Here is a 20,049-nt window from a genome sequence, read left to right as displayed (position 1 = left end):
AGACACACTTTAGTCCATTAGTGAATGAAAACAGAAATGTAATGAGGCCTTGCTTTTAGAACACACAAAAGCACCGCGCCTCCGTGGCTCAGCAAAGGAATGAGCACGTCCTCGCTCCAATATGAGCCTATACAAACAGAAGAAAAGGTGGTGGCACACTGGATTCCACTGGTAGAGTTTATTGAAGCTTGTACCACATCACTGGTGTCCCACCCAAGATCCACCCCTCTAATGTGTTTCACCCCTTCACAGGTCTTAGTAAGAGATCTCTAATCAGTGGAAACAGCTTTTCTCCTGTTTGTGGAGGCCTTGCTTTTACTTACAAAAGTGTTGTATGTGGAGGACACCTCCATATTGCCCATTGCCACAAGGAGGCAACTCAAGCAGTGAGCTAAAAACCAAAGTGAAGTCACCTCTTATAGCTCTCACTAGAGATTTTCAAAGGCTTAGCAGAGATTTTAAAAGCACACTATACAGCCAAAAGAGGTGTTTGCTGGTGATCTGTAGAACTCAATTCAGAGATGTAATGACCATAAAATACAGATCTATGTCAACAAGAAGGTAACAGTCTATGAATATACACATATGAATAAAAGGTTTTCATTAAAAGGCATCCAGTGAGTAACAAAATGCCTTGACATACATTTCACTGTAAACCATATTGTAAATATTTTGATTTAGCAGAAAATTTGCAAATGCTCAAATTAGAGAATATTTATAAAGCAGTGAAACCGACATTCCCTGAACATTTACTGCAGGTGAATGATAGTGATTGATTTATGACCAGCGATGTTTGGTAAAAGCCACATATACTTCTTTATAGATATGCTCCTTGAATGTAGGAAATAAAGAGGACAGGTAAGAAAACCCTATTAGAGATTGTCACAGTGGAAGGGAAAGAAACCGAGCGGGCACAACTGAGAAAAATTCAATTTGACATTACTGTATATACTAGGACTATACATGTATTTGTATACAATGCCCAATATGTAAAATGCCTACAGTTTAAACAAGCACACGGGCACGCCCAACTTGTATCAATGGCGAAAAACACAAATTGAAAATTTGAAAGTCCATATGAGCATTTTAGGTCGTATTAATAAACAAAAATGTTAAAAAGGATTTCAAAGTCTCTTTATAATTACAACACAATATTCAAACAATAGGTTCATCTTTGCGGACCGTTTTCAACATATAAACTAGACTTAAGACCCATAGGTTAGCTTTTAAAAGCCCTTCAATGGTTTAATTAGTTGGACTCCCTCTAACAAAATCACCATTTCCCTAAATGTCTGGCCATACAGTCAGAAGACATGCACACTGTGTACCCACATTTTATATGCCAACTCTATACACAAATAATGCTTCAGTTCTGCATGGTTACAGGTATGTTAAATTTACACGTTGGCTTCTCATATGTCTTGGGTTCTCCTGCAGTGAAATAGTCGAATTTTACATTTCTTTTTGAATTCCAAACCCATTACGAATCCAAAACGAGAAGACAAAATAGGCATACAGAGAAATAAAAAATTAGTTTTTTTGCAATTTGTTTTTTTTACATATTCATATAAAGCCGTTCAGATTTCTACTGACTGACTAGAAGTGATCACAAACTGTAACCATAGATGTTGAGGTGTACTTTTTTTTCCTTCCAGCTACCTTGGGACAAAAGGTAAGCTGTGTTTTCATTTGCAAGCTCAAATTAGTATTGGCAGTTCACATTTCAACCTAACGTAGCCCATCCATATCAAGTCCTAATGGCAGGAAGTGACTCTAATGTTATACAGACAGAGCTCATAGTCAATCCCTAAAGGCTGGATTGGTTCACTTATCGAGTGATGGATAAATGACCATTTGAATGATGAAAATGCTGCAATCCCATGTGGGCTGTTGTGGCCATTCTCAATCCATCACTAAAGGAGTGAACGGCTCAAGAAATTGAGGGATTTCTGCCCACGTGACTGCAACCCACCAAGGAGGCATCCACGCAGTTTGGGTCTTGCTACCATACAAGATAAAGAATAGGTGCCTTTCTCTGCAAAGACCCGGTGTGCCAGCTGGCGCAACAAGAGCAAACCATCAGGCTTTTTTTTTTTTAAACACTGCCCTCAGTTTGCTGGGTTTTTTTCCCCAGATCACACATTATAAAGTTCAACTTTGTATTAAAGTTATGCTTCATCTCTGCGTGATTGTATTTTGAAATGCTATATGCTGCGAGAACAGATCTAGCAAAAAGGTATGACACCGAGATCTGCTTGAACTGATGAAGATTTGTGATTCTTTCCTAAAAAATACATACTCCAAAGAATACATATGTATTATTGTTGTTGGTGAGGACGAAGAGAATTAAACCAAACACTCAATAATTGTACCGACGCCGACAAGGCTGGTGAACAAGGATACCGCTGTGCTTGACCTGATGTGAATGGAAACCTCGAAGGAGGTTTTGACGTCTAAGGCTTTTCCGGTTCAGAAGAGGTTTTTTTTCCAACTGCTGCTTTGATAGCTTGGTGTAGTGCAATGTCTTGGCCTGGTCCAGACAGTGTGTTCGAGCTGCGAGGGTAGCGACATAACAACGGACGTGGTGGCCCACATTTGTAAGTTCTGCATCCAACCTGAAAAAAAAAAAAAAAGGAATAAATAGTGAACTTGTCTCACTGCCCTACTCCATTGTCTGGTGAACTACCCTGAAAAATGGCCTCTCTTTGCTTTTTGAGTTGATGCAAGAGCCAGGAATGTTCCTATGATAAACACATGGCAAGCTTCCAGACTCAGGAGTACTACATTTGCTGTGACTTAACTGGGAGGATTACTCCACTCAAAATGATGTACAAGTAGGACTAATTAAACCGTTTCGGGCTTATCTGATAAACAGCACAGGGGAGCCAGATTCACACTGCAGTAACCCATAGCAAACAATCAAAATGCAAATTTTGCTAAAGTCAGATTACAACATGGATTGCAATGGAAGCTGGGTGCCTCTTTCCAATCAGTGCTTTGCTGCTTTCACTATTTTTGGTGCATTTGCTACCTGCTGACTTGCCTGATTGGAACAGGTTTGGGAGGCTTAATGTTCCATTTTTAAGAGTTGATCAGTTTGTCTAAAGAGCTATAAACAATATCATATGCATACGTTTCATAAGTCCCTTAGCGGTGTGCATACTTAAGCATTGTAAAAACCCATACACCTATAAAGAAAACCTTTACTTTAGGGAAATATGGGGGCTGCCATTGGTCACCCAATTCTGCTTATGCCAGTTGCCTGGAGGTCTCTGGTTTCAATACTTTCTGAGCTGGTACAAGTATGCAGCAAAACCGGTATGGAAATCCCAACACCTCCCTGCAGACATCACCTAATTACCAAACATGGATGAATCCCACAACAGAATTTCATAGGTTACTGGAAGGTCCACAATGGGTAGGGTGTAAAATATATCCACCAATTATATAAAGGATATGTGAATACTTGTTTTAAGTGTCCCCTGCAGTATGTAGGGTGTACTACCAAACCCTTTAGGCTAGGATTAGGATAAAAGGAGCAATATTGCGGTGGACAAAATGTTTGAACTCTACAACCCTCTAATGCTTCCAAGCATTTGCTGGAAAAACAAATGGCATATGTCTTTATTGGGGTGGTAAGGGAGTTTTTGTCTATCAGGAGTGGTGATTTGCAACAGAGACTGCTGGAGCTGGAAGTACAATGGATTTTTAGGATGCCTTTGGGATGGGTTTGAATCACTGCTAGGATGTCAATATACAGTACATCTAGAATAACAGAGATATAATATTTGTGCATAGAATAATACGTTCGTGTACTGGCATCCCTGGCATGTGTCCATTTGTTGCATGGTGTATGACTTTACCATAAACATGAGATGTGTTTCCAATATTGTAGCAAGTAATGGTTAATTGGGGTGTTAACTCCACCTACTCGTGAGTGGCATGGAGTATATTAGCGACTTTGAAGTAATGGCAGTCAGCTATGACTGAGGCTTCTTTGTAGGAAGAAATGCACAGCATGATTATCCTGAACTATTGTTCTACACCAAGCCTGTGAAAATAAAAGAGTGACCTAATGCACAAGGTCAAGTTTGCACCTAGAAATATCAGGTTTTGTCTTTGCTAATCCAACAAAAGGAAAAACAGTGATCTAAGGTCACCCAGCAGCATATCATTAGCCACTTCCAGAGGGTTCACGTAAATGTACATCCTCCACTGGAAGTGGTTATACCAAAAACATGGCTGCTGCTGCAGTTTTTACGGCGTGCGTCACCCCCTCCGCCGCTGCCGTCTTCCACTGTCCCCTGTGTGAGCCCGAGACCGGACCGGTGGGTCCCCCCTGATGGATTGGAGGAGAGATTAGCGGCTTCTCTTCTCCAATCACTGGACCCAGAACTGAAGTGCATTCCATCATTTCCGGTGTCGCTGGGCTCTTAGAGCCAGAAAAAGAAGCAGATCTCTGCTTCATCAGCTTCTTTGGTTCCCAAGGTCACATTTGGGGTCTGAAAGACCCCTGATGTCGCGATAAAGAGGACCGGTCACATTATATTTGCTATTACATAGGGGGGCTTGTTAGAAGTACTAAGTGCACGAAGAAAAAAATCAAAAAGGATGGGGACCTGTATCCTTTAACAAACTCCAAGAAATTGATTTATGGCAAATACAAAAATCCACAAAATAAATGTACTTTCTTGTTCATTGAAGGAAACAGGAATTCAGATAAATGTGGGATGCCCAAAAGCAGTGCAACTGAGGGACTGATAACAAAATAAAATGTCTGAATCTGAGTAAGGTATGAGAATAAGGTGAACCCCACTGCCCCCCCACCCCCCTTCCTTAACCGATAGGGAAACCTAACAATGGCATATGCAATTAGGCCCACACTGCAAGACGAGGTCTCAATTACTCACAAACCCCAGGCAACTGGTGCAGAAGAGGGTTTAGTGGCTGCAGGTCGCTGTAGGCCGGTAGTGGTAGTGACAAACAATTGGTTCCAGAATAAAATCCCTGTGTTTTGTGATGCATGATCCACCCATACAGTGTTGCCATACGAACAATACTACTTCCATACCATTCCTTTAAATGTATCTGTGTACATGAGTAAATTTAACTCACACTGATTTTTTTCACTTTTGAATCGAGGGATCTGCACACAGCATAGCAAGTTTACTGCTCTTTAAAGAAGAACTCCGGGCAAAAGTGTTTAACCCTTGCAGTGGAGCTACCCCTGCACTGCAAGGGTTAAGTGCTCGTTTTTTTATCTTGGTGCTACAATAGAAAAAAAAAAAAAGTTACTCACCTGAATCATGGAGTCGGCCGGCTGTCACAGTACTCCCTCCAGCCTGCTTACTCCTCCGCTGCAGCGATGGTATGTCCCTCGGCATCCTTATGTTCTATAAACTCTGTACAGGACGTGGTCACTCACTGCACCTTAGACCGCTACAGCGGAGGGGACTGGTCCAAGAGCAAGCTGGCTCTGAGGATTGGGCGAGTACAACTTCTATATTTTAGCAGCTAGACCAAAATGAGTTATTAACCCTTGCAGTGCTGGGGTAGCCCCACTATAAAGGGATAAGGGGACAGTTATAGGACGCTGATATAAACGCTGATTTTTTTTTTTTTTTTGGCTGTGTGCACTAGCCGTATAACACTATTGACCTTGGACTGAAAACCATCGGCAACAGACCGATTTTAAATACATGGCAGCTCAAAAGAGTGGATTATGAGAATAGAAAATAACTCACCCTAAACTGCTAGAGATATCAAGCTCTGAATCGCACACATCTGCCTGCTTGTTAGAAAGATTGTGAACAGCATAAACAGACATGCTCGGGTGTTCAATGAGAAGGTTTTCCAAAGGGCTGGTCTCCACCTCATTAGTGGTTAACTCTCCGGCAGTGAAGCAGGGAGGTGGCGTTACGAACCAGCTCTCTTCCATAGGACATGCATCAAAATGGACAAAGTACGAGTCACTAATATTTCCAAACTGTTTCAAGGCACCGGATGTTAAGGACAATATAGGGTGTTCATCAACGAAAACAATTTCTTCTAATGTAGAGGCTTCTTCAGGTGTTCTAGTGCAGGCATCCACTTTGAAGAGCAAGAAAACAAAAGTGAAAAATATAAAATAAACTTATGAAGAATCACCAATAAATGTTAGAACAGTTTATAATGAAAGACAGAAAATAATGTATTGCTATAAGTAAACAGATCTGAAAGCGACACTAAACTCAATAATTAAATCTTAAAAATGCATTCAGGTACCTTAACTATGATTATAAATGTATCTTATTTGTGTATCACTCGGCTGTAGAGCCTCAAATCATCTCTGATTTGGTGCCGACACTGTCTTTCCTTCCGGAGGGGGGCTACTTTTGTTCCCCATGGTCCCTGTGTGTGTTGTAGAGTAGTCACCGTTCCAAGCTCACTCCTGTGATAAGACTACAATCTCATGGTTAATTTACTAATTTGTATTGAGATTGTAGTCCATTACGGGAGTGAGCTTGGAGCGGTGACTTCTTTTTTTTTTTTAAATAACCATCTGGGCGGATCACAGTGTTCAAAGGACAAAAAAAATTGCAGTGACAGCATCCCTTTAAATTGAGACGAGGCTTAAGAGTATCCCACCAAACATTAGATTCCATTTGTAGGAATGCCAAATACAGTGGTACCTCAGGTTCATGAACTTAATTCGTTCCACGATTCTGTATTGGTTGCGAGACCACGATCTCGACTAGAGGAAGCCACGACCATGTGTCAGAGCAGGGAAGATGGCTACGGTCGTGTTAGTCACCCGATGTGGAGTTCGCGAACAGAAGGAGCAAAGATTTTTCGAACTTCCTGTTCGCGAACCGAATTGTTTTCAAACAGAAGCGTTCGTGAACCGAGGTATAACTGTATTTTACATTACTGATTGCAGACTGAGATTTCTGGGAGAATTCTGTACACCAATAGTGTATAGAACAGCATATAGAACTCCTCCAGGTTGCCATACTGCAAGAAAGCGACATTAAGATTTTTGCCCATTTTTAGAAAACTGCACCAGATGCAAATTGAACAAAAGAAATTGAATATTATACACAAATTACAAAATGGATTGTGTGGGAATTGCATTTTTTTTTTTTTACAAAAGTGGAGATGGAACAACATTTTCTGTGGTGCTACATAGCTATAAACCAGAGTTAAACATTCACTAAAAATGACAAAGTTTAAATAGTTTTAGATTTACTTTTGGTTAAAAAGCACCCGTTAGGCCTGGTTCACACCTGGGCGTTTTACAGCGTGTTCCTACGCGCTGTAAAACGCTCAACACGTGAAAACCAATAATTGCCTATGGGCATGGTTCCCACCCGGGCGTTTAACAACGCGTTCTGACGTTGTTCAGGAGTGGCTTGACAAGAGGAATACGACATTTGAAGCCCATGTCCAGGATGCGTCTGTGTGTGGTGGCTCTTGATGCACTGACTCCAGCCTCAGTCCACTCCTTGTGAAAGTCCCCAACACTTTTGAATGGCCTTTTCCTGACAATCCTCTCCAGGTGCTTGTGCACCTTTTTCTGAGATTGTGGATTTGGGGTTTTCATGAGCTGTAAGCCATAATCATCACAATTATGACAAATCACAGCTTGAGCTATCTTGCCTTGCATGTAATGAGTCTATCTCATATATTAGTTTCACCTTCTAAGTTGCATTAGTGAAATAAATAAACTTTTGCAAGATATTCTAATTATTCGAGTTTCACCTGTATATATTAATTCCAACAAAAATAGTCCACATAATATTCCCAGCATAGAAAAAAGGGCAAACACAGGAGGGGAAAAGGAAAAAAAGAGACACGGACGAAAAGGGGAGAAAAGAAAGAAGGAAACCCCTCCTCCCTAGCACCCCCTGAAAGCCAAAAATCCAATACAATTATATAGTCCTGGAAGACTGTTGGAACCCCGAGAGGAAAAAATGTTTAATCCAAAAATCCGATTCAATTTAAAAATACCTGTGGATCTGCCAGAAATCCAGTGAACTCAGGACATCAGTAGTGCAGCAGAGTCTGGGTGCATAGGAATTTAGAACCTCACTGGATTTCTTATACTTTTCTATAATGGCAGCTTTTGTAAAGAGACAAAACATGGGGAAATGTGCATGTACTGGAGACATATACAGCACTTTTGCCCACATACTCTTTAGGTTCATCGATCATCAGTAAGGTGATGTGTAGGGCACGTAGGCCTGCTTTACAGTCACAATACTATAGTTGTTGGAGGGGGGGGTTTGGTGGGAAGGGTGCCATCTTTCATATGCGACTAATGCCGCATGGAATCTAGATACAGATGTGGTAATTCGTAAGTCAATCCACCCAACACTTCCAGTCCTACCTATGAAGTCCACCAGGATCCATTCATTATCGTCTTCTTTTTCACTAAGCTCCGGCTCTTGGCATAAGATGTTGCTGGAGTCGCCCATAAACATACTATTGAGCTTTTGGAACATTGCAGAGTTCCTTTCTTAACCGTTCTTCAGTCCTCACAGTGATGGCTCAGGTTCAGCCAGGTGGCACAGGCAGTGATAAAGTGCATAAAGAAGGTCTCAGCTTAGAGATACAAAAAACATCACATCAGCTTTGTATCAAACCTGAAAAAAAAAAAAACACAAGTATATTGGTATGTATATGGACAAGTGTCTAAGAGTGAGGTATTAGAGGACCCAGGCAGACCAAACCTTGCAGAGGGCCATAAAATGACAACACTTGAGCCCCCAATAGGTCCGGGTTAAGTAGGACTATCACAATAATCAGACCGGCCTTGGTAGAACTGGTGTGTTTTCCACTGATTTGCACAAAGTGAAAGCAGTAATCACACTGATCTGTGAAATCTGAAATAGAAACTATAGCAGGCTCAACGGTCAGGTTACTGCAATAACATTTCATGGAATATCTTATTTTCACATCTACTATTCCTATTTCATGAATGCAGAGATTGCAGAGATAAACTAGCTTTTATGACTGACTATAGATGGCAAATGGGTTACACAGAAACAATGAACGTGCACGGAGAGAGAAAAGCAGTAAAGGAAAATCGCTGTGCAGGACTACTATGTAGGAAGCAGTGCCTGCATATCGAATGGCAAATACATGACTGTGAAGGCAATCACGGTTACAAACTATAGCCTTAAATTAGTTTTTAAAACCTTAACAATCACTGACTAATGTAAATTATTTTAAGGAGGCATGGGGGTAGAGTCACTAAAGGCAAATAGGTGTTCACTTTGAGGGAACTTTGTCCTAGCATAGTGAATGTGATGAAAATTCACTTTGCAAAAAATAGCCAATCCCACGCAAGGAAAATAAGAAAAACCTGAATTTTTGCTTGCACATGATTGGATGATGGAAGTAAGCAGAGCTTCACCTCATTCACTAAGCTAAGGGAACATTCCCCTGCAAAGTGAGCAGGCTATTTGCCTGCTCACTATTTAGTATGTGAACCCCGCCATCATTTGGCTGGGTCAAAGTGACAGCATCTCTGCAAAGACTGCCAGCCCCCACCCCAACCTGACAATCTCCTTACCAGCGCTTCCTCATCACTCCTTTCTCCGTTGCAGCAGGGGGACACCATCTGGCACTTCCGGGTAAGGGGGAACATTTGTGTGCCACCCACCCCGAACATACTCTCCTTTCCAGCTATTCCTCATCACTCCTTTCTCCGTTGCAGCAGGGGGACACCATCTGGCACTTCCGGGTAAGGGGGAACATTTGTGTGCCACCCACCCCGAACATACTCTCCTTTCCAGCTATTCCTCTCAATTCCGGGTAAGGGGTGAATATTAGACCTGCTCTCTTGCTTGGGCCTAGCAAACAAAAACCAAGCCTGAGCACTGTCACATGACTGAGGAAGTGACATCACCATTCCACCTAAATCGCCAACACTGCTGATTTCTAAACCAGTTGTAATGAAGGAATAAGGTGCCGTTTGCAGAAACACCGTCCCTTTCCTGCATTGGCATTCGTTTTTATAACTTTCACTCATTTAAACAAAACGTTCCCTATTCCCAATCTTAATTTTTAAGGTTGGGAAGAATTCACATGCAATAACCCAATGGCAACCATACATCTGTTTACTGTAGGTCAGTAAAAACATTGTGATAGATGTCCATGAATCATTTCACTCTTCATTTCCTTTTACTTACTAAAAATAGGACCTGCACTAAGAATTAAGATTTGGTATCTTATAGGGAATATCTTGAAGTGTTAATTGTGCCAATGCAGTATTATTATTATTATTATTATTATTATTATTATAATACAGGATTTATATAGCGCCAACAGTTTGCGCAGCACTTTACAATTTAAGGAAGACATTACAAAGGAGGACCCTGAACATTTTGTAAATCCCGCCTGAAAAAAAGCCGTGCACTTTCTTTGCCTTGAGCCTCATAGCTGTATATCAAGAGGGAGAGATTTAAGGTAGTGCCGCCTCTAACTGCCAGTCTCCCCAGATTTGAGTTGAGATTTGGTGCAGGTACTACAGTAGTTCTCACCGTATAAGTAATGATCTACAGACAAGTATCTCCCTGCTACTGCATTATTCATTCTGTGAATCTGTGCTTTACAAACCTCTCTACCACACCACAAGTCTTTGGATTACCAGTCATTGGTAATGGGGGACTGACTCGAGGAAGCAAAGCCCTGCCTCTAAGATGGCTGCCTCCACACCAGTGGCGTCACAAGGGATGTGCGGGGGTGCAGCCCACACCCGCGTGACACCAAAATGAGTGACAGTCATTTTGGTGTCAGCCCCTCTAAAAAGTCAGGCACTTGGTCATAGATCGAGAGCTGGACAGTGTCAGGAGAGAGAAGGGGACCTGGCGGGTGAACGTCCCCTCCTGTCTCTGCCGGCGTTCATCACCAAGATGGCATCCGGAAAGGCGTCAATAAGATGATCGCGTACACAGGGTGACATCACGGTGGGGTGTCACCCGGTCTCCACTCCAGGACGCCCCTGCTCCACACAAAGGCACGGTACGGAACAAGGCATGTTAACGCCAGTAAAGGGGAAAAGATCACAGAGAGCTTATAGGATATACAAGTTTGTCAAAGTGTGATTACATAAAGCATTTCTAACATGATTTCCTATTGCACAAGAGTTAAATGATGCAAAACGTATCACATCACCAGCATAACACCTTACACTGAGAAGTGCAGCAAAGGGAAGATGGTTAGGGTTAAAGGGTTGTCATATAAAAAGAGTCACCCCCACACCTAAAAATATCATTTTACTGACTAGGTTATGTGTCTCACTGATTTCTCAGATAACATCATCCAAACCTCAGCAAGGGAGGTGAACATAGGAAAACCGCTACATAAAATGACCTTTGCCTATTTTAGAATTCTGACTACACCCACTTATAAATAGCACATTAAAAATAAACAACCATCCTTATGTGGATGGAAAGACATACAAATAGCATTAGGAGTTTTTTTTCCCCAGAGAACTTTTCTTTATCAATTAAAACAAAAAACACAACAAGAACTTGTGTCCCCGCCGTTATAGGAAGGACACAAGCTCAAAATGTGAAGATTTACTACATTATGGGGAGCATTTGGAAATGTTAATGTTCCTAAGTAGCACCCTGAAACATCTACCCTTTGCCTTGTATGCCGCCTGTGTCCTGAGCCTCAGATGTATATCTGCAGTATATGATCACCTAAGGCTGGACTGCCTCTGAATGATGAAATATAATGTAGATACAACTATGCTATGGAGATCTCACCGCACTCCTTACCGCTACACCCTTATATCAAATGGGTACTGAAATGACTGTGGATGGCGCGGCTCCAATAAATCCACAAACAAGATGCCACCAGCACGCTGGAATGCAGGTCAAAGAATTCAAGTACAATATTGATGCATTGCATCATAAAGATGGCTCGATAACGCAATGTGCCAATAAAAGGATGCGATGGCTGTTTACATACAAGCGATCGGGCATCTGTATTGACGCCCGATCGCTTGTACTAGGTGCAGGTGTGCGCCAGACACCGTGGGATCGGTCCAGAGATCTGCTGTGCCTGGTGCGGCTGGGACCGGCACGGCAGCTCTGTCACAGGAGGAGATCAAAGGGAGATTAGTACACGATCTCCCTTTGACCTCCTCTCCGGTCCCCGAATGCAGGAAGTGATGTATATAACATCACTTCCGCATTCAGCTGTCATTCCCGGCGACAGATGCCGCTGAGCAGCTGGTGAAGCAGATCTCTGCTTCATCAGCTTCTCTGGGGGTCCGTAGGTGACCTTAGGGGTCCTGGAGACCCCTGATGTCTCCATAAAGAGGATATGTTATGTAAATTGGCTATCACATAGGGGATTTCTTAGCCCCCTAAGCGATAGCAATAAAGTGTAAAAAAAAAAAAGTCACAAATAAAATAAAATTAAAAATCCCCCCGACATACACAGGCAAGCATGCGTTGCGTGCGCCTACGTTTCAGAAAATTACGATTCCGCCTATTGTGCCGCACAAGTTACATCGCTGTGATGAGTGAGAGTAATAATTTTATGGCCATTAAATCACTGATAACACTAATCTGATGAGCGGTAAAAGCTTTGAAAGCGTCGCCGATAGCCAATTTTGGGTGTGGTAGTTTTCTGAAATTTCGCAGGTGCATGAAATTTTGGCTCGACATGTTTGGTGTCTATTTACCCGACGTGACCCCGACTTTTATATTTTACCAAAAAATTGGGGTGATAATAAAATGTTTCAAAACATTTCATAGGGAAACAGGTCTTTTTTTCCAAATTTAGAGTACTTTTTAAATTATATAGTAAAAAATTAAAACCCCACCAAAAAAGGGTATAACATTTGTTTCAGTACAGCGTTGCATGACGGAATAAATATCAGTCAAAGTACCGCAGCGCTAAATACTGAAAAATGGCCTGGCCAGGAAGGGGATATAAACACAGCGGTCAGCAAGTGGTTAAGAAAGGAAGAATAGTATGCCTATTATAGGTTAAAGAGAAGGCAGGGGTATGTTTTAATACATGGTGACACATGCCTGTAAAGAAAAGCAAGCAAATGTGATTACAAAAGATACAAAATATCATGAAAACACAATATTTGCAAGATACAAATTCTAGAACAGACTACAGTAGTGTAAGTAAATCAGCTAAATAGTTTGTGACAAAACTGAAACTATTAGCCAAAAACTGTTGATTTGTCAACACTAAAAGTATTCACATTAAACACAAGCCCACAACAAGTATTAAAGTGACATTAAACCCTCAGATTTTTTAACATAAAACAATACTGTAATGTGTGCCTTACTGTAATCCATGGTTGTTTCCCTTCTCTTTGCTGCTCTTCCTTTCAAAATCCTCATGTCTTTTCATGCTGGGCAGAACTTCTGTTTTGCAGCAGACTGCCTTGTCTCTGGAATGGATACACGGTGTCTGTGTGCAGGTTCACAACCTGAGCCAGCACTACAGGAAGAGGCACTCAGCTGCAAAGGGAAGTTCTCCCCAAGCATGAGAAGAGATACGGATTTAAAAGGAAGAGCAGCAAAGAGAAGGGGAACTACCATGGATAACAGTAAGGCACACATTACAGTATTGGTTTATGTTCAAAAATTTCAGGGTTTAATGTCACTTTAATTAAAAAACAAGTTATCAATCACCTCTGTAGCTGTAAACACTGTGGGGAAATTAATATTCAAAGACCATGAGCTACTTTCCACTTTTCTTTCTGAGAAAAACAGAATTTTGGCAACCCACCAACTTCCTAATGTAAAAACACACAGCAGGTGGTTTCTAGGCTGTTACAAACACAAACAATCCGCAAGGTTTTCAGTACAAAAAATACAAACAGTAGAAAAAGTAGGGGGCAACATGGTACAGATGTTGATAAACCTGGTCAAATACGAGGCACTGATATTAAAGGATCCCACATTCCATTAGGGACAATCACATGCCCCAGGGAACAGTAAAGTATAGGGCCCATGGGTGGGTTCCTGAAGCAGTTTTCAGCCATGGCGCCTATAAATCAAGCCTCGAACCAATAGTGTAAAAGTTGAAATAAGAGACCATGTTGTATCCCCTGGTGGTAGACAGTTCTCAGACAGACATAAGGTTGGGGGAGACATACAGAGACTACACAAGCCCGAAAGACATGACAATAAGAAGGCGAAAGAACAAAAAAAAGGCTCTTTTTAAAGCTGGCCATGCACTACAATCTGATTGCACAATCACCTTTAGATTTGCCAACTGTAAAGTGAAAGGGTCTGCCGTAAACCGTCCTCATTTTCTTATTACATATGGCTTGCTTTATGTCAGTGGCCTACAAGACCCTTATTTTTGGGATGGGGGGGGGGGTAATTTGACTGTTGAGCAGAACAGGCTGCTAGGGTGGCAGAGGCACCTGCTCCTCAAACAGTCCCAGTGCATACAAGGAATGTGGATTGGGTTCACCAGCAGGGCTCTATATATTAAAAAGCCACAAAACCCACAGGGAAAGAAAGAGACAGAAAATATAACTACTTCTCAGAACACTCACATAAATGCACAGATTGGTTTCTTTTTCAGAAACCAGTCAGCTATAAATACATTACCTGACAAGCTCACTGAAAGGCAGTTATATTCAGGCAGCCTGTGACTTATTAGACTACGCAGATATGGATTTTCCTTTTATTTCAGGAACCCAGCCAAAGAAATAGAGGAAATCAATTGCCTGCTAAGTGCCAAGTGACAAGCACTGGCATCGTTTTTCATGTAACCAGACAAAAGGGAAGCTTATTTTTATTATACCCAAGCCAGTTGCCATCCTCCAGGTATTCTACACGGGGCCGGCGGCGGTCCTCCAGGTATTCTACACGGGGCCGGTGGCGGTCCTCCAGGTATTCTACACGGGGCCGGTGGCGGTCCTCCAGGTATTCTACACGGGGCCGGTGGCGGTCCTCCAGGTATCATAAAGTATCATACACGGTAGGGATGTCCCGATACCGATGCTAGTACCCGTATCGTGGCCGATACAGGGCATTTTCAGGAGTACTTGTACTCCTGAAAATGCACCAATGCCTAGATCAGATACCGGCTGTTTAAATTTTTATAACTAGCTTCGGCCATTGACCCCCATAGCCCCTCCCCCAGAATACCTCTCCATCAAAACGAGGCTCCCTCTCCGGAAGTGTGACAGCATGGCGGGGGTAAGTGTTGTGTGGGCAGTCTCTTCTCCCTGCAGGTGCTGGCTGCAGAGCTCTGTGTCCCTTTCACAGACCGCTGTAGCCGACACAAGAGGGGAGAAGAGACGGCAGCTGTGAAATCCCCCGCTGCCCCCCTCCCCCCTGTATCTTAGCTGCTGCTGCTCCTCCGTGTCCCATCCTTTTCAACTTTATGAATCGGTTTCCTTTTGGTGATATATGTCAGTGTGAGATGCCCGTGCTCCTTGCTGCACAGCAGTTTTCACTCTCATTGTAAGAAGAGTATGTCCGTTCAGTGTGCTCACGGGGGAGAGAAGCTGTAAATCTTGCCTTCAAACAGAACGAACATTCTCTTCTTCCATTGAGAGGGAAAACTTCTGTGTGGGTCTGGTGCGGGCATTATTAAAAACACATAAGGAGCATGATACACTAGAGGTCTAAAAGACCCCTAATGTCACCTTAAAGAGAACCTGTCACCCCCAATGCACGCAGCACTGGTGAGAAACTGCCCTAAAATCATTAGGGTGTATTGTTTTATAAAAAATGTCACATGTCCCTTTAAGAAAAAGTATCGGTAATTGGTATCGGCAAGTACATGAGGGACAGTACTTGTGTTTGGCCTTGAAAAAGTGGTATCGGGACATCCCTAATACACAGGGGCCAGTTGGGAATGACAATAGATAACATTTTTTAATTTATCCAGCAAGATCTGCAAATCTCACAGACTTGTCCAAGTTGCGCAATGATAGGCAACTCCCCCCACTTGACACTTGATTCCATTTTCTAATTAGGTTTTCTGCAGGCACAGTGCTCTCTGCATTCAGAATTACATGTCAGAAAACAATTATACCAATGAAAGTATTCCTGAAATCCTGTGATATGAACCAGGAATAAGAAGCCCCATCAGTTTATGTTTAATCTAAGCTGTGCACTTTTGATTTAAAGCCCTTCCTGCATTTTATATCTGTATAGACAGCACTTTTTGGTGTTAGAACACAATGTTCATTGAGCATGTGAGCAACCTGACAGCTGTGTCCATCACCGAGACCCCCTCCCACCTTCAGAGCAAGCCCCATCTGTCAATGTAAGCCTCCATCACTATAATAAAGTCCCCAATAACTGTTGGATACTAATCTGTGCGAAAGCCGGTGCAGCTTTATAAGCGTTTGGCTTGTTTAAGCTAACAACTGAGTTTAACGTGAACATCTAGGATGGCAAAAAGTTGCCATTATTCTAAGAGGCAGGCTCCAGAGTGGCCATCCAGTTCCAGACTCCACTACCTAGTAATTGGGTAAAGCCGGCTCCAGATATGTTATCCTGTTACCAACTACCTAGTGATTGGGCAGGGAAACAAAAACTCCCTTCCTGTAAGTCCCCATCCATATATGTTATGAAAGCACAAGACCTATAAACACAGAATACTGTACTGTTGATTTTGTATATCCCATAATAATTACACAAATGTTTATCAAAACAAGGCTGTTAACCAGAGTGAAAATCTCTGTGAAATGTGGGCAGGTAGTTATCCCTCAATGTGTTTGTCACAGCGGAACTATACATAGGGGAGACAGGTGGTCTTTATAATGATCTCAATTTTAAAAGGAGAACTATGAGGTGAGTGCTTTTCACTCACCTCATAGTTCTAGCCGACCTGTGACAATGAGACTGTCACAGGTCGGCTCAGTAGATCTGCCTCTAGATAGGCAGAGCCACCTGTCACTCACGCAGCTGGGCGGATCCCGACATCTAAGTCGGGATCCGCTCCGGCTGCGGCGTCTCAGTATACCGCGAGCTGTAGCTCGCGGTATACTGAGCTTAGGGTGACGGGAGGACGCTAGTTTGTGTCCTCCCGTTACCCTAAGGAGAACTATGGGGAAAAGCCCTGACCCCATTTTTTCGGTAATTTTCGGTTTCTGCCTTAAACAATTCTGCTGCAGGAGGTCCGTTTCAGTGCCATTCATTTCAATGGCACTCCAAACGTGCCTCCCACCTGCAGTGTGACAGCCTGCACTGGAACGCACGGTACCTCAATAGGGCACATTCCAGTGCAGTGTGACTACACAAAATTGTGCATGCAGTTTTAGTCCGAAGTAAACTTTATGTTTGTAACACTGCATTTGTGTATTTTATTTTAAATTAAAAGGATGGTATTTTTTCCCCCCTATTAATCAGATAAAAAACATCAGCCCTAGTGATATGTGACAGTTTCAATGAACGTATGATAGCCTGTGCCAAAGCAATTAAGCACTTGTGCCAATGTTCTAAATCAGGGCCGTTTTGGGCCCTCTGCCCGCTCCTACTGACCATGCCCCCTAACCCCTAGGAGGAGACATCAGAGGGAGACGTGACCCCATGTGAGACGCAACACTATCAGGGTTATTCACAAAAGGGTGAAGAGTTTGATCACTTCTCCTGCCTTCTCCAATCTAGGACAAAATATCTGGTTTGGAAAAATTCTCCAATTCAGCTATGTTGTCCTAGATTGTTCACTTCTCCTGCCTTCTCCAAACTCTTCACCCTTTTGTGAATAGCACTGTATGTGATGCAGATGGCATAGTAAAAAGAACGCTGCCACATGTGTATCTTTCGCAGGCTCGAGGGGCAGCTGCTTTAGGCCTCACATCAATGATTGGGCCAGGGGCAACTACCCCTTTCGTCACGTGTTAAAGACAGCCCTCTGATCTAAGTTAGGAAATGCCCACTATTACCATGAGGGCATAAATACTGGGTAATGGGTGGACAGCGAGGAGGGGGTACAGAGCTCCGCGGTTCAAATCTAGGGTCGGCCAGATGTATTCATGGTCTCTGCTCTCCTCCCACACTCCGAAAGACATGCTGATGGGTTCATCGGTTGCGGTCTAAACTGGCTCTAGTATGTAGTTGAGATTGGTTCCTTAGATTGTAAGCTTTTGGAGGGCAAGGACCGATGTGAACACACATTGTAACGTAAATTGTAGGCGGCATATAAACACTTGTAATAAATAAAGTTGGAAATTGGCACTTTTTTTCCTCCGTGCGCCAATCTTTGTCGGCCTCATATACATCCCCATTAAACTTAAATATCCTACCAATTTATACCCAGCAGGAATACACTGTCCCATATATCATCTCTTACAGCCATTACAAAGTACAGACACAACAACTTGTGGCTGAGCAGGAAGCCAGCAGAACTTCTCCTCCAACAATAAACCTGAGAGGTCACACAGGGAGGAGGGCAAGGGGCGTGCACTGCGGGAAAAAAAAATGACAACAGATTGCGTCACCGCTGGGGGGTGAGCACTGGGGGCGGGGCCTGAGTAGCATCAACTCAAACTCACAACGTCATCAGTGTCACACAAAGGAAAAGGGGCAGCTCCTTGCGAATAGCTAACGCCAGCCGCATATGTAGAGAACCCCGGCCATTACCTGCACAGCCCCTGCAGAAGGGCCCGAAGATATCACAGCAGGGTGAGGCGCGCACCCGACGTTCGAACATTCCATCCGCTGGACAGGTGGGAGAGTGTCGCGCGCGCCCCCCGTACAGGTGTTACAGTGTCGCGCGCCACGTACAGCTCCGTGCAGGTGGGAGTGTCGCGCGCACCGTAGAACCCTGTTCAGGTGGGAGAGTGTCGCGCGCCCCATATAACTCCGAGCCTCCGCTCTCTCCCTCCGCCACAAGCAGAGGTTACTTACTCGTTGAAAACACTTCCGAACGTCCCCTTCTCCAGTAGTTTCCCTGCCGGTAATGAGGTAGTTCTAGACGCGTGTCAGTAGCGGGGACGGTGTCAGGGTCGCCGGTGGAAGGACAAAGCGCTCCCCTTACTTTAGCTTCTCGCCTCCCAACTGAGGCTTTTGTTGTTCTACAACTGAGTTTGCAAACAGCTGATCGGGTCGTGACGTCGCGGAAACCCCGCCGGCCAATGAGAGGCGGTGGGAGGGCTGTCGTTAACGCACGTGACTTGAGGGGCCGTGCTCATGCATAAGCTGGGCTGTCAGTCAGAGGGCAGGTGGGCGGGATTGTCTGTCACTCATAGGGGAAGCTGGGAGGGCATGTCTGGACACGGTCAGGGTACATGGGATGCGGAGCAGATGTATCATGAGCAGGCTGTTACAAGGACTTGCACCATTCAGGTCCAGTTTTGGGAAGGGGGGTATAAAAGTAGAATTAGACCAATCACAATAAAATCTCACTGTAGTCTTTAACTTGTTATTATGATTGCAAAAATAATTTTAATTTGTTATAATTCAACAACTTTCGTCATAATAGTATCCGGTGATCCTTAAAGTGGTATTAAAGTCTCAATTATTTTTACAAGCAGTAGATATATGCAAAAACAGAAAAAAGTTGCCACAAAGGTAAAAACTTACTTAGCGTGCTCGCTCCCTGCTGCAGGACACTGCTGGAGATCACTGCCATTGTAGCACCTTTACAAATTCTATGCTCCCACTACTGACCTCTGGTCTCTGTAGGCTGCACAACAAGTATCACAGCACCGTATGTGGCCCTTGAGCTGCAGGTTGGGCACCAAGGCTTTAGGCCGACAGTCTGTGACCATCTCTTGTATCATGTCTGCAGTCACTGACCACCTCCAGTTCCATGCCTGCAGTATCTGACACTTCTCTGCTACATTACATTACCAGACATCCCAACTCTCCCGGATGTTGTGGGAGTCTCTCGCTATTAGATAGCGGCTACCAGACACCCGGGAGAGAAACATTTTCTCCCTGAAAGGTTTACTCTGCTCTATCTAGCAGAGTAACCCTTTCCCTGCTGTCTGTTTTTTTTTTTTGACAATGGGCCGCCGACTGCTGTCAGAAAAATAACAAAAAAAAACGGCATATGAATGAATTGCTAGGCTGCTATTGGTTATTTCAATTTGCAATATCCAATAGCAGA

At 43.3% G+C, this 20,049-nt stretch overlaps 1 protein-coding gene across 1 annotated transcript; it reads right to left on the bottom strand.

Moving 5' to 3' along the window:
* Positions 1 to 2,225: 2,225 nt before the first annotated feature.
* On the bottom strand, positions 2,226 to 19,148 carry TP53INP1 (tumor protein p53 inducible nuclear protein 1). The gene is made up of 5 exons (XM_018567228.1): positions 18,846 to 19,148; positions 13,402 to 13,404; positions 8,369 to 8,624; positions 5,745 to 6,090; positions 2,226 to 2,615 (listed from the first exon to the last, which is right to left on the bottom strand). The coding sequence occupies exons 3-5, from the start codon at positions 8,481 to 8,483 to the stop codon at positions 2,360 to 2,362; spliced, it is 717 nt and encodes a 238-aa protein (XP_018422730.1). The 5' UTR covers positions 8,484 to 8,624; positions 13,402 to 13,404; positions 18,846 to 19,148; the 3' UTR covers positions 2,226 to 2,359.
* Between the last annotated feature and the right edge of the window lie 901 nt (positions 19,149 to 20,049).

Source organism: Nanorana parkeri, unplaced genomic scaffold (assembly GCF_000935625.1).
Source record: "Nanorana parkeri isolate BGI_ZX_2015 unplaced genomic scaffold, ASM93562v1 scaffold1023, whole genome shotgun sequence".
Lineage (NCBI taxonomy): Eukaryota > Metazoa > Chordata > Amphibia > Anura > Dicroglossidae > Nanorana > Nanorana parkeri.
The sequence above is the reverse complement of the archived record's forward strand: the minus strand, read 5'-3'. Positions and strand labels throughout refer to the sequence as shown.

What these genes read in the sequence shown, in the direction of transcription:
- TP53INP1 (XM_018567228.1), bottom strand. Translation starts at nt 8,483, where the DNA reads ATGTTCCAAAAGCTCAATAGTATGTTTATGGGCGACTCCAGCAACATC. An exon ending in GATCCTGGTGGACTTCATAG is followed by an intron (nt 6,091 to 8,368) that starts GTAGGACTGGAA and finishes TGCTCTTCAAAG; the next exon opens with TGGATGCCTGCACTAGAACA. An exon ending in GATATCTCTAGCAGTTTAGG is followed by an intron (nt 2,616 to 5,744) that starts GTGAGTTATTTT and finishes TTTTTTTTTCAG; the next exon opens with GTTGGATGCAGAACTTACAA.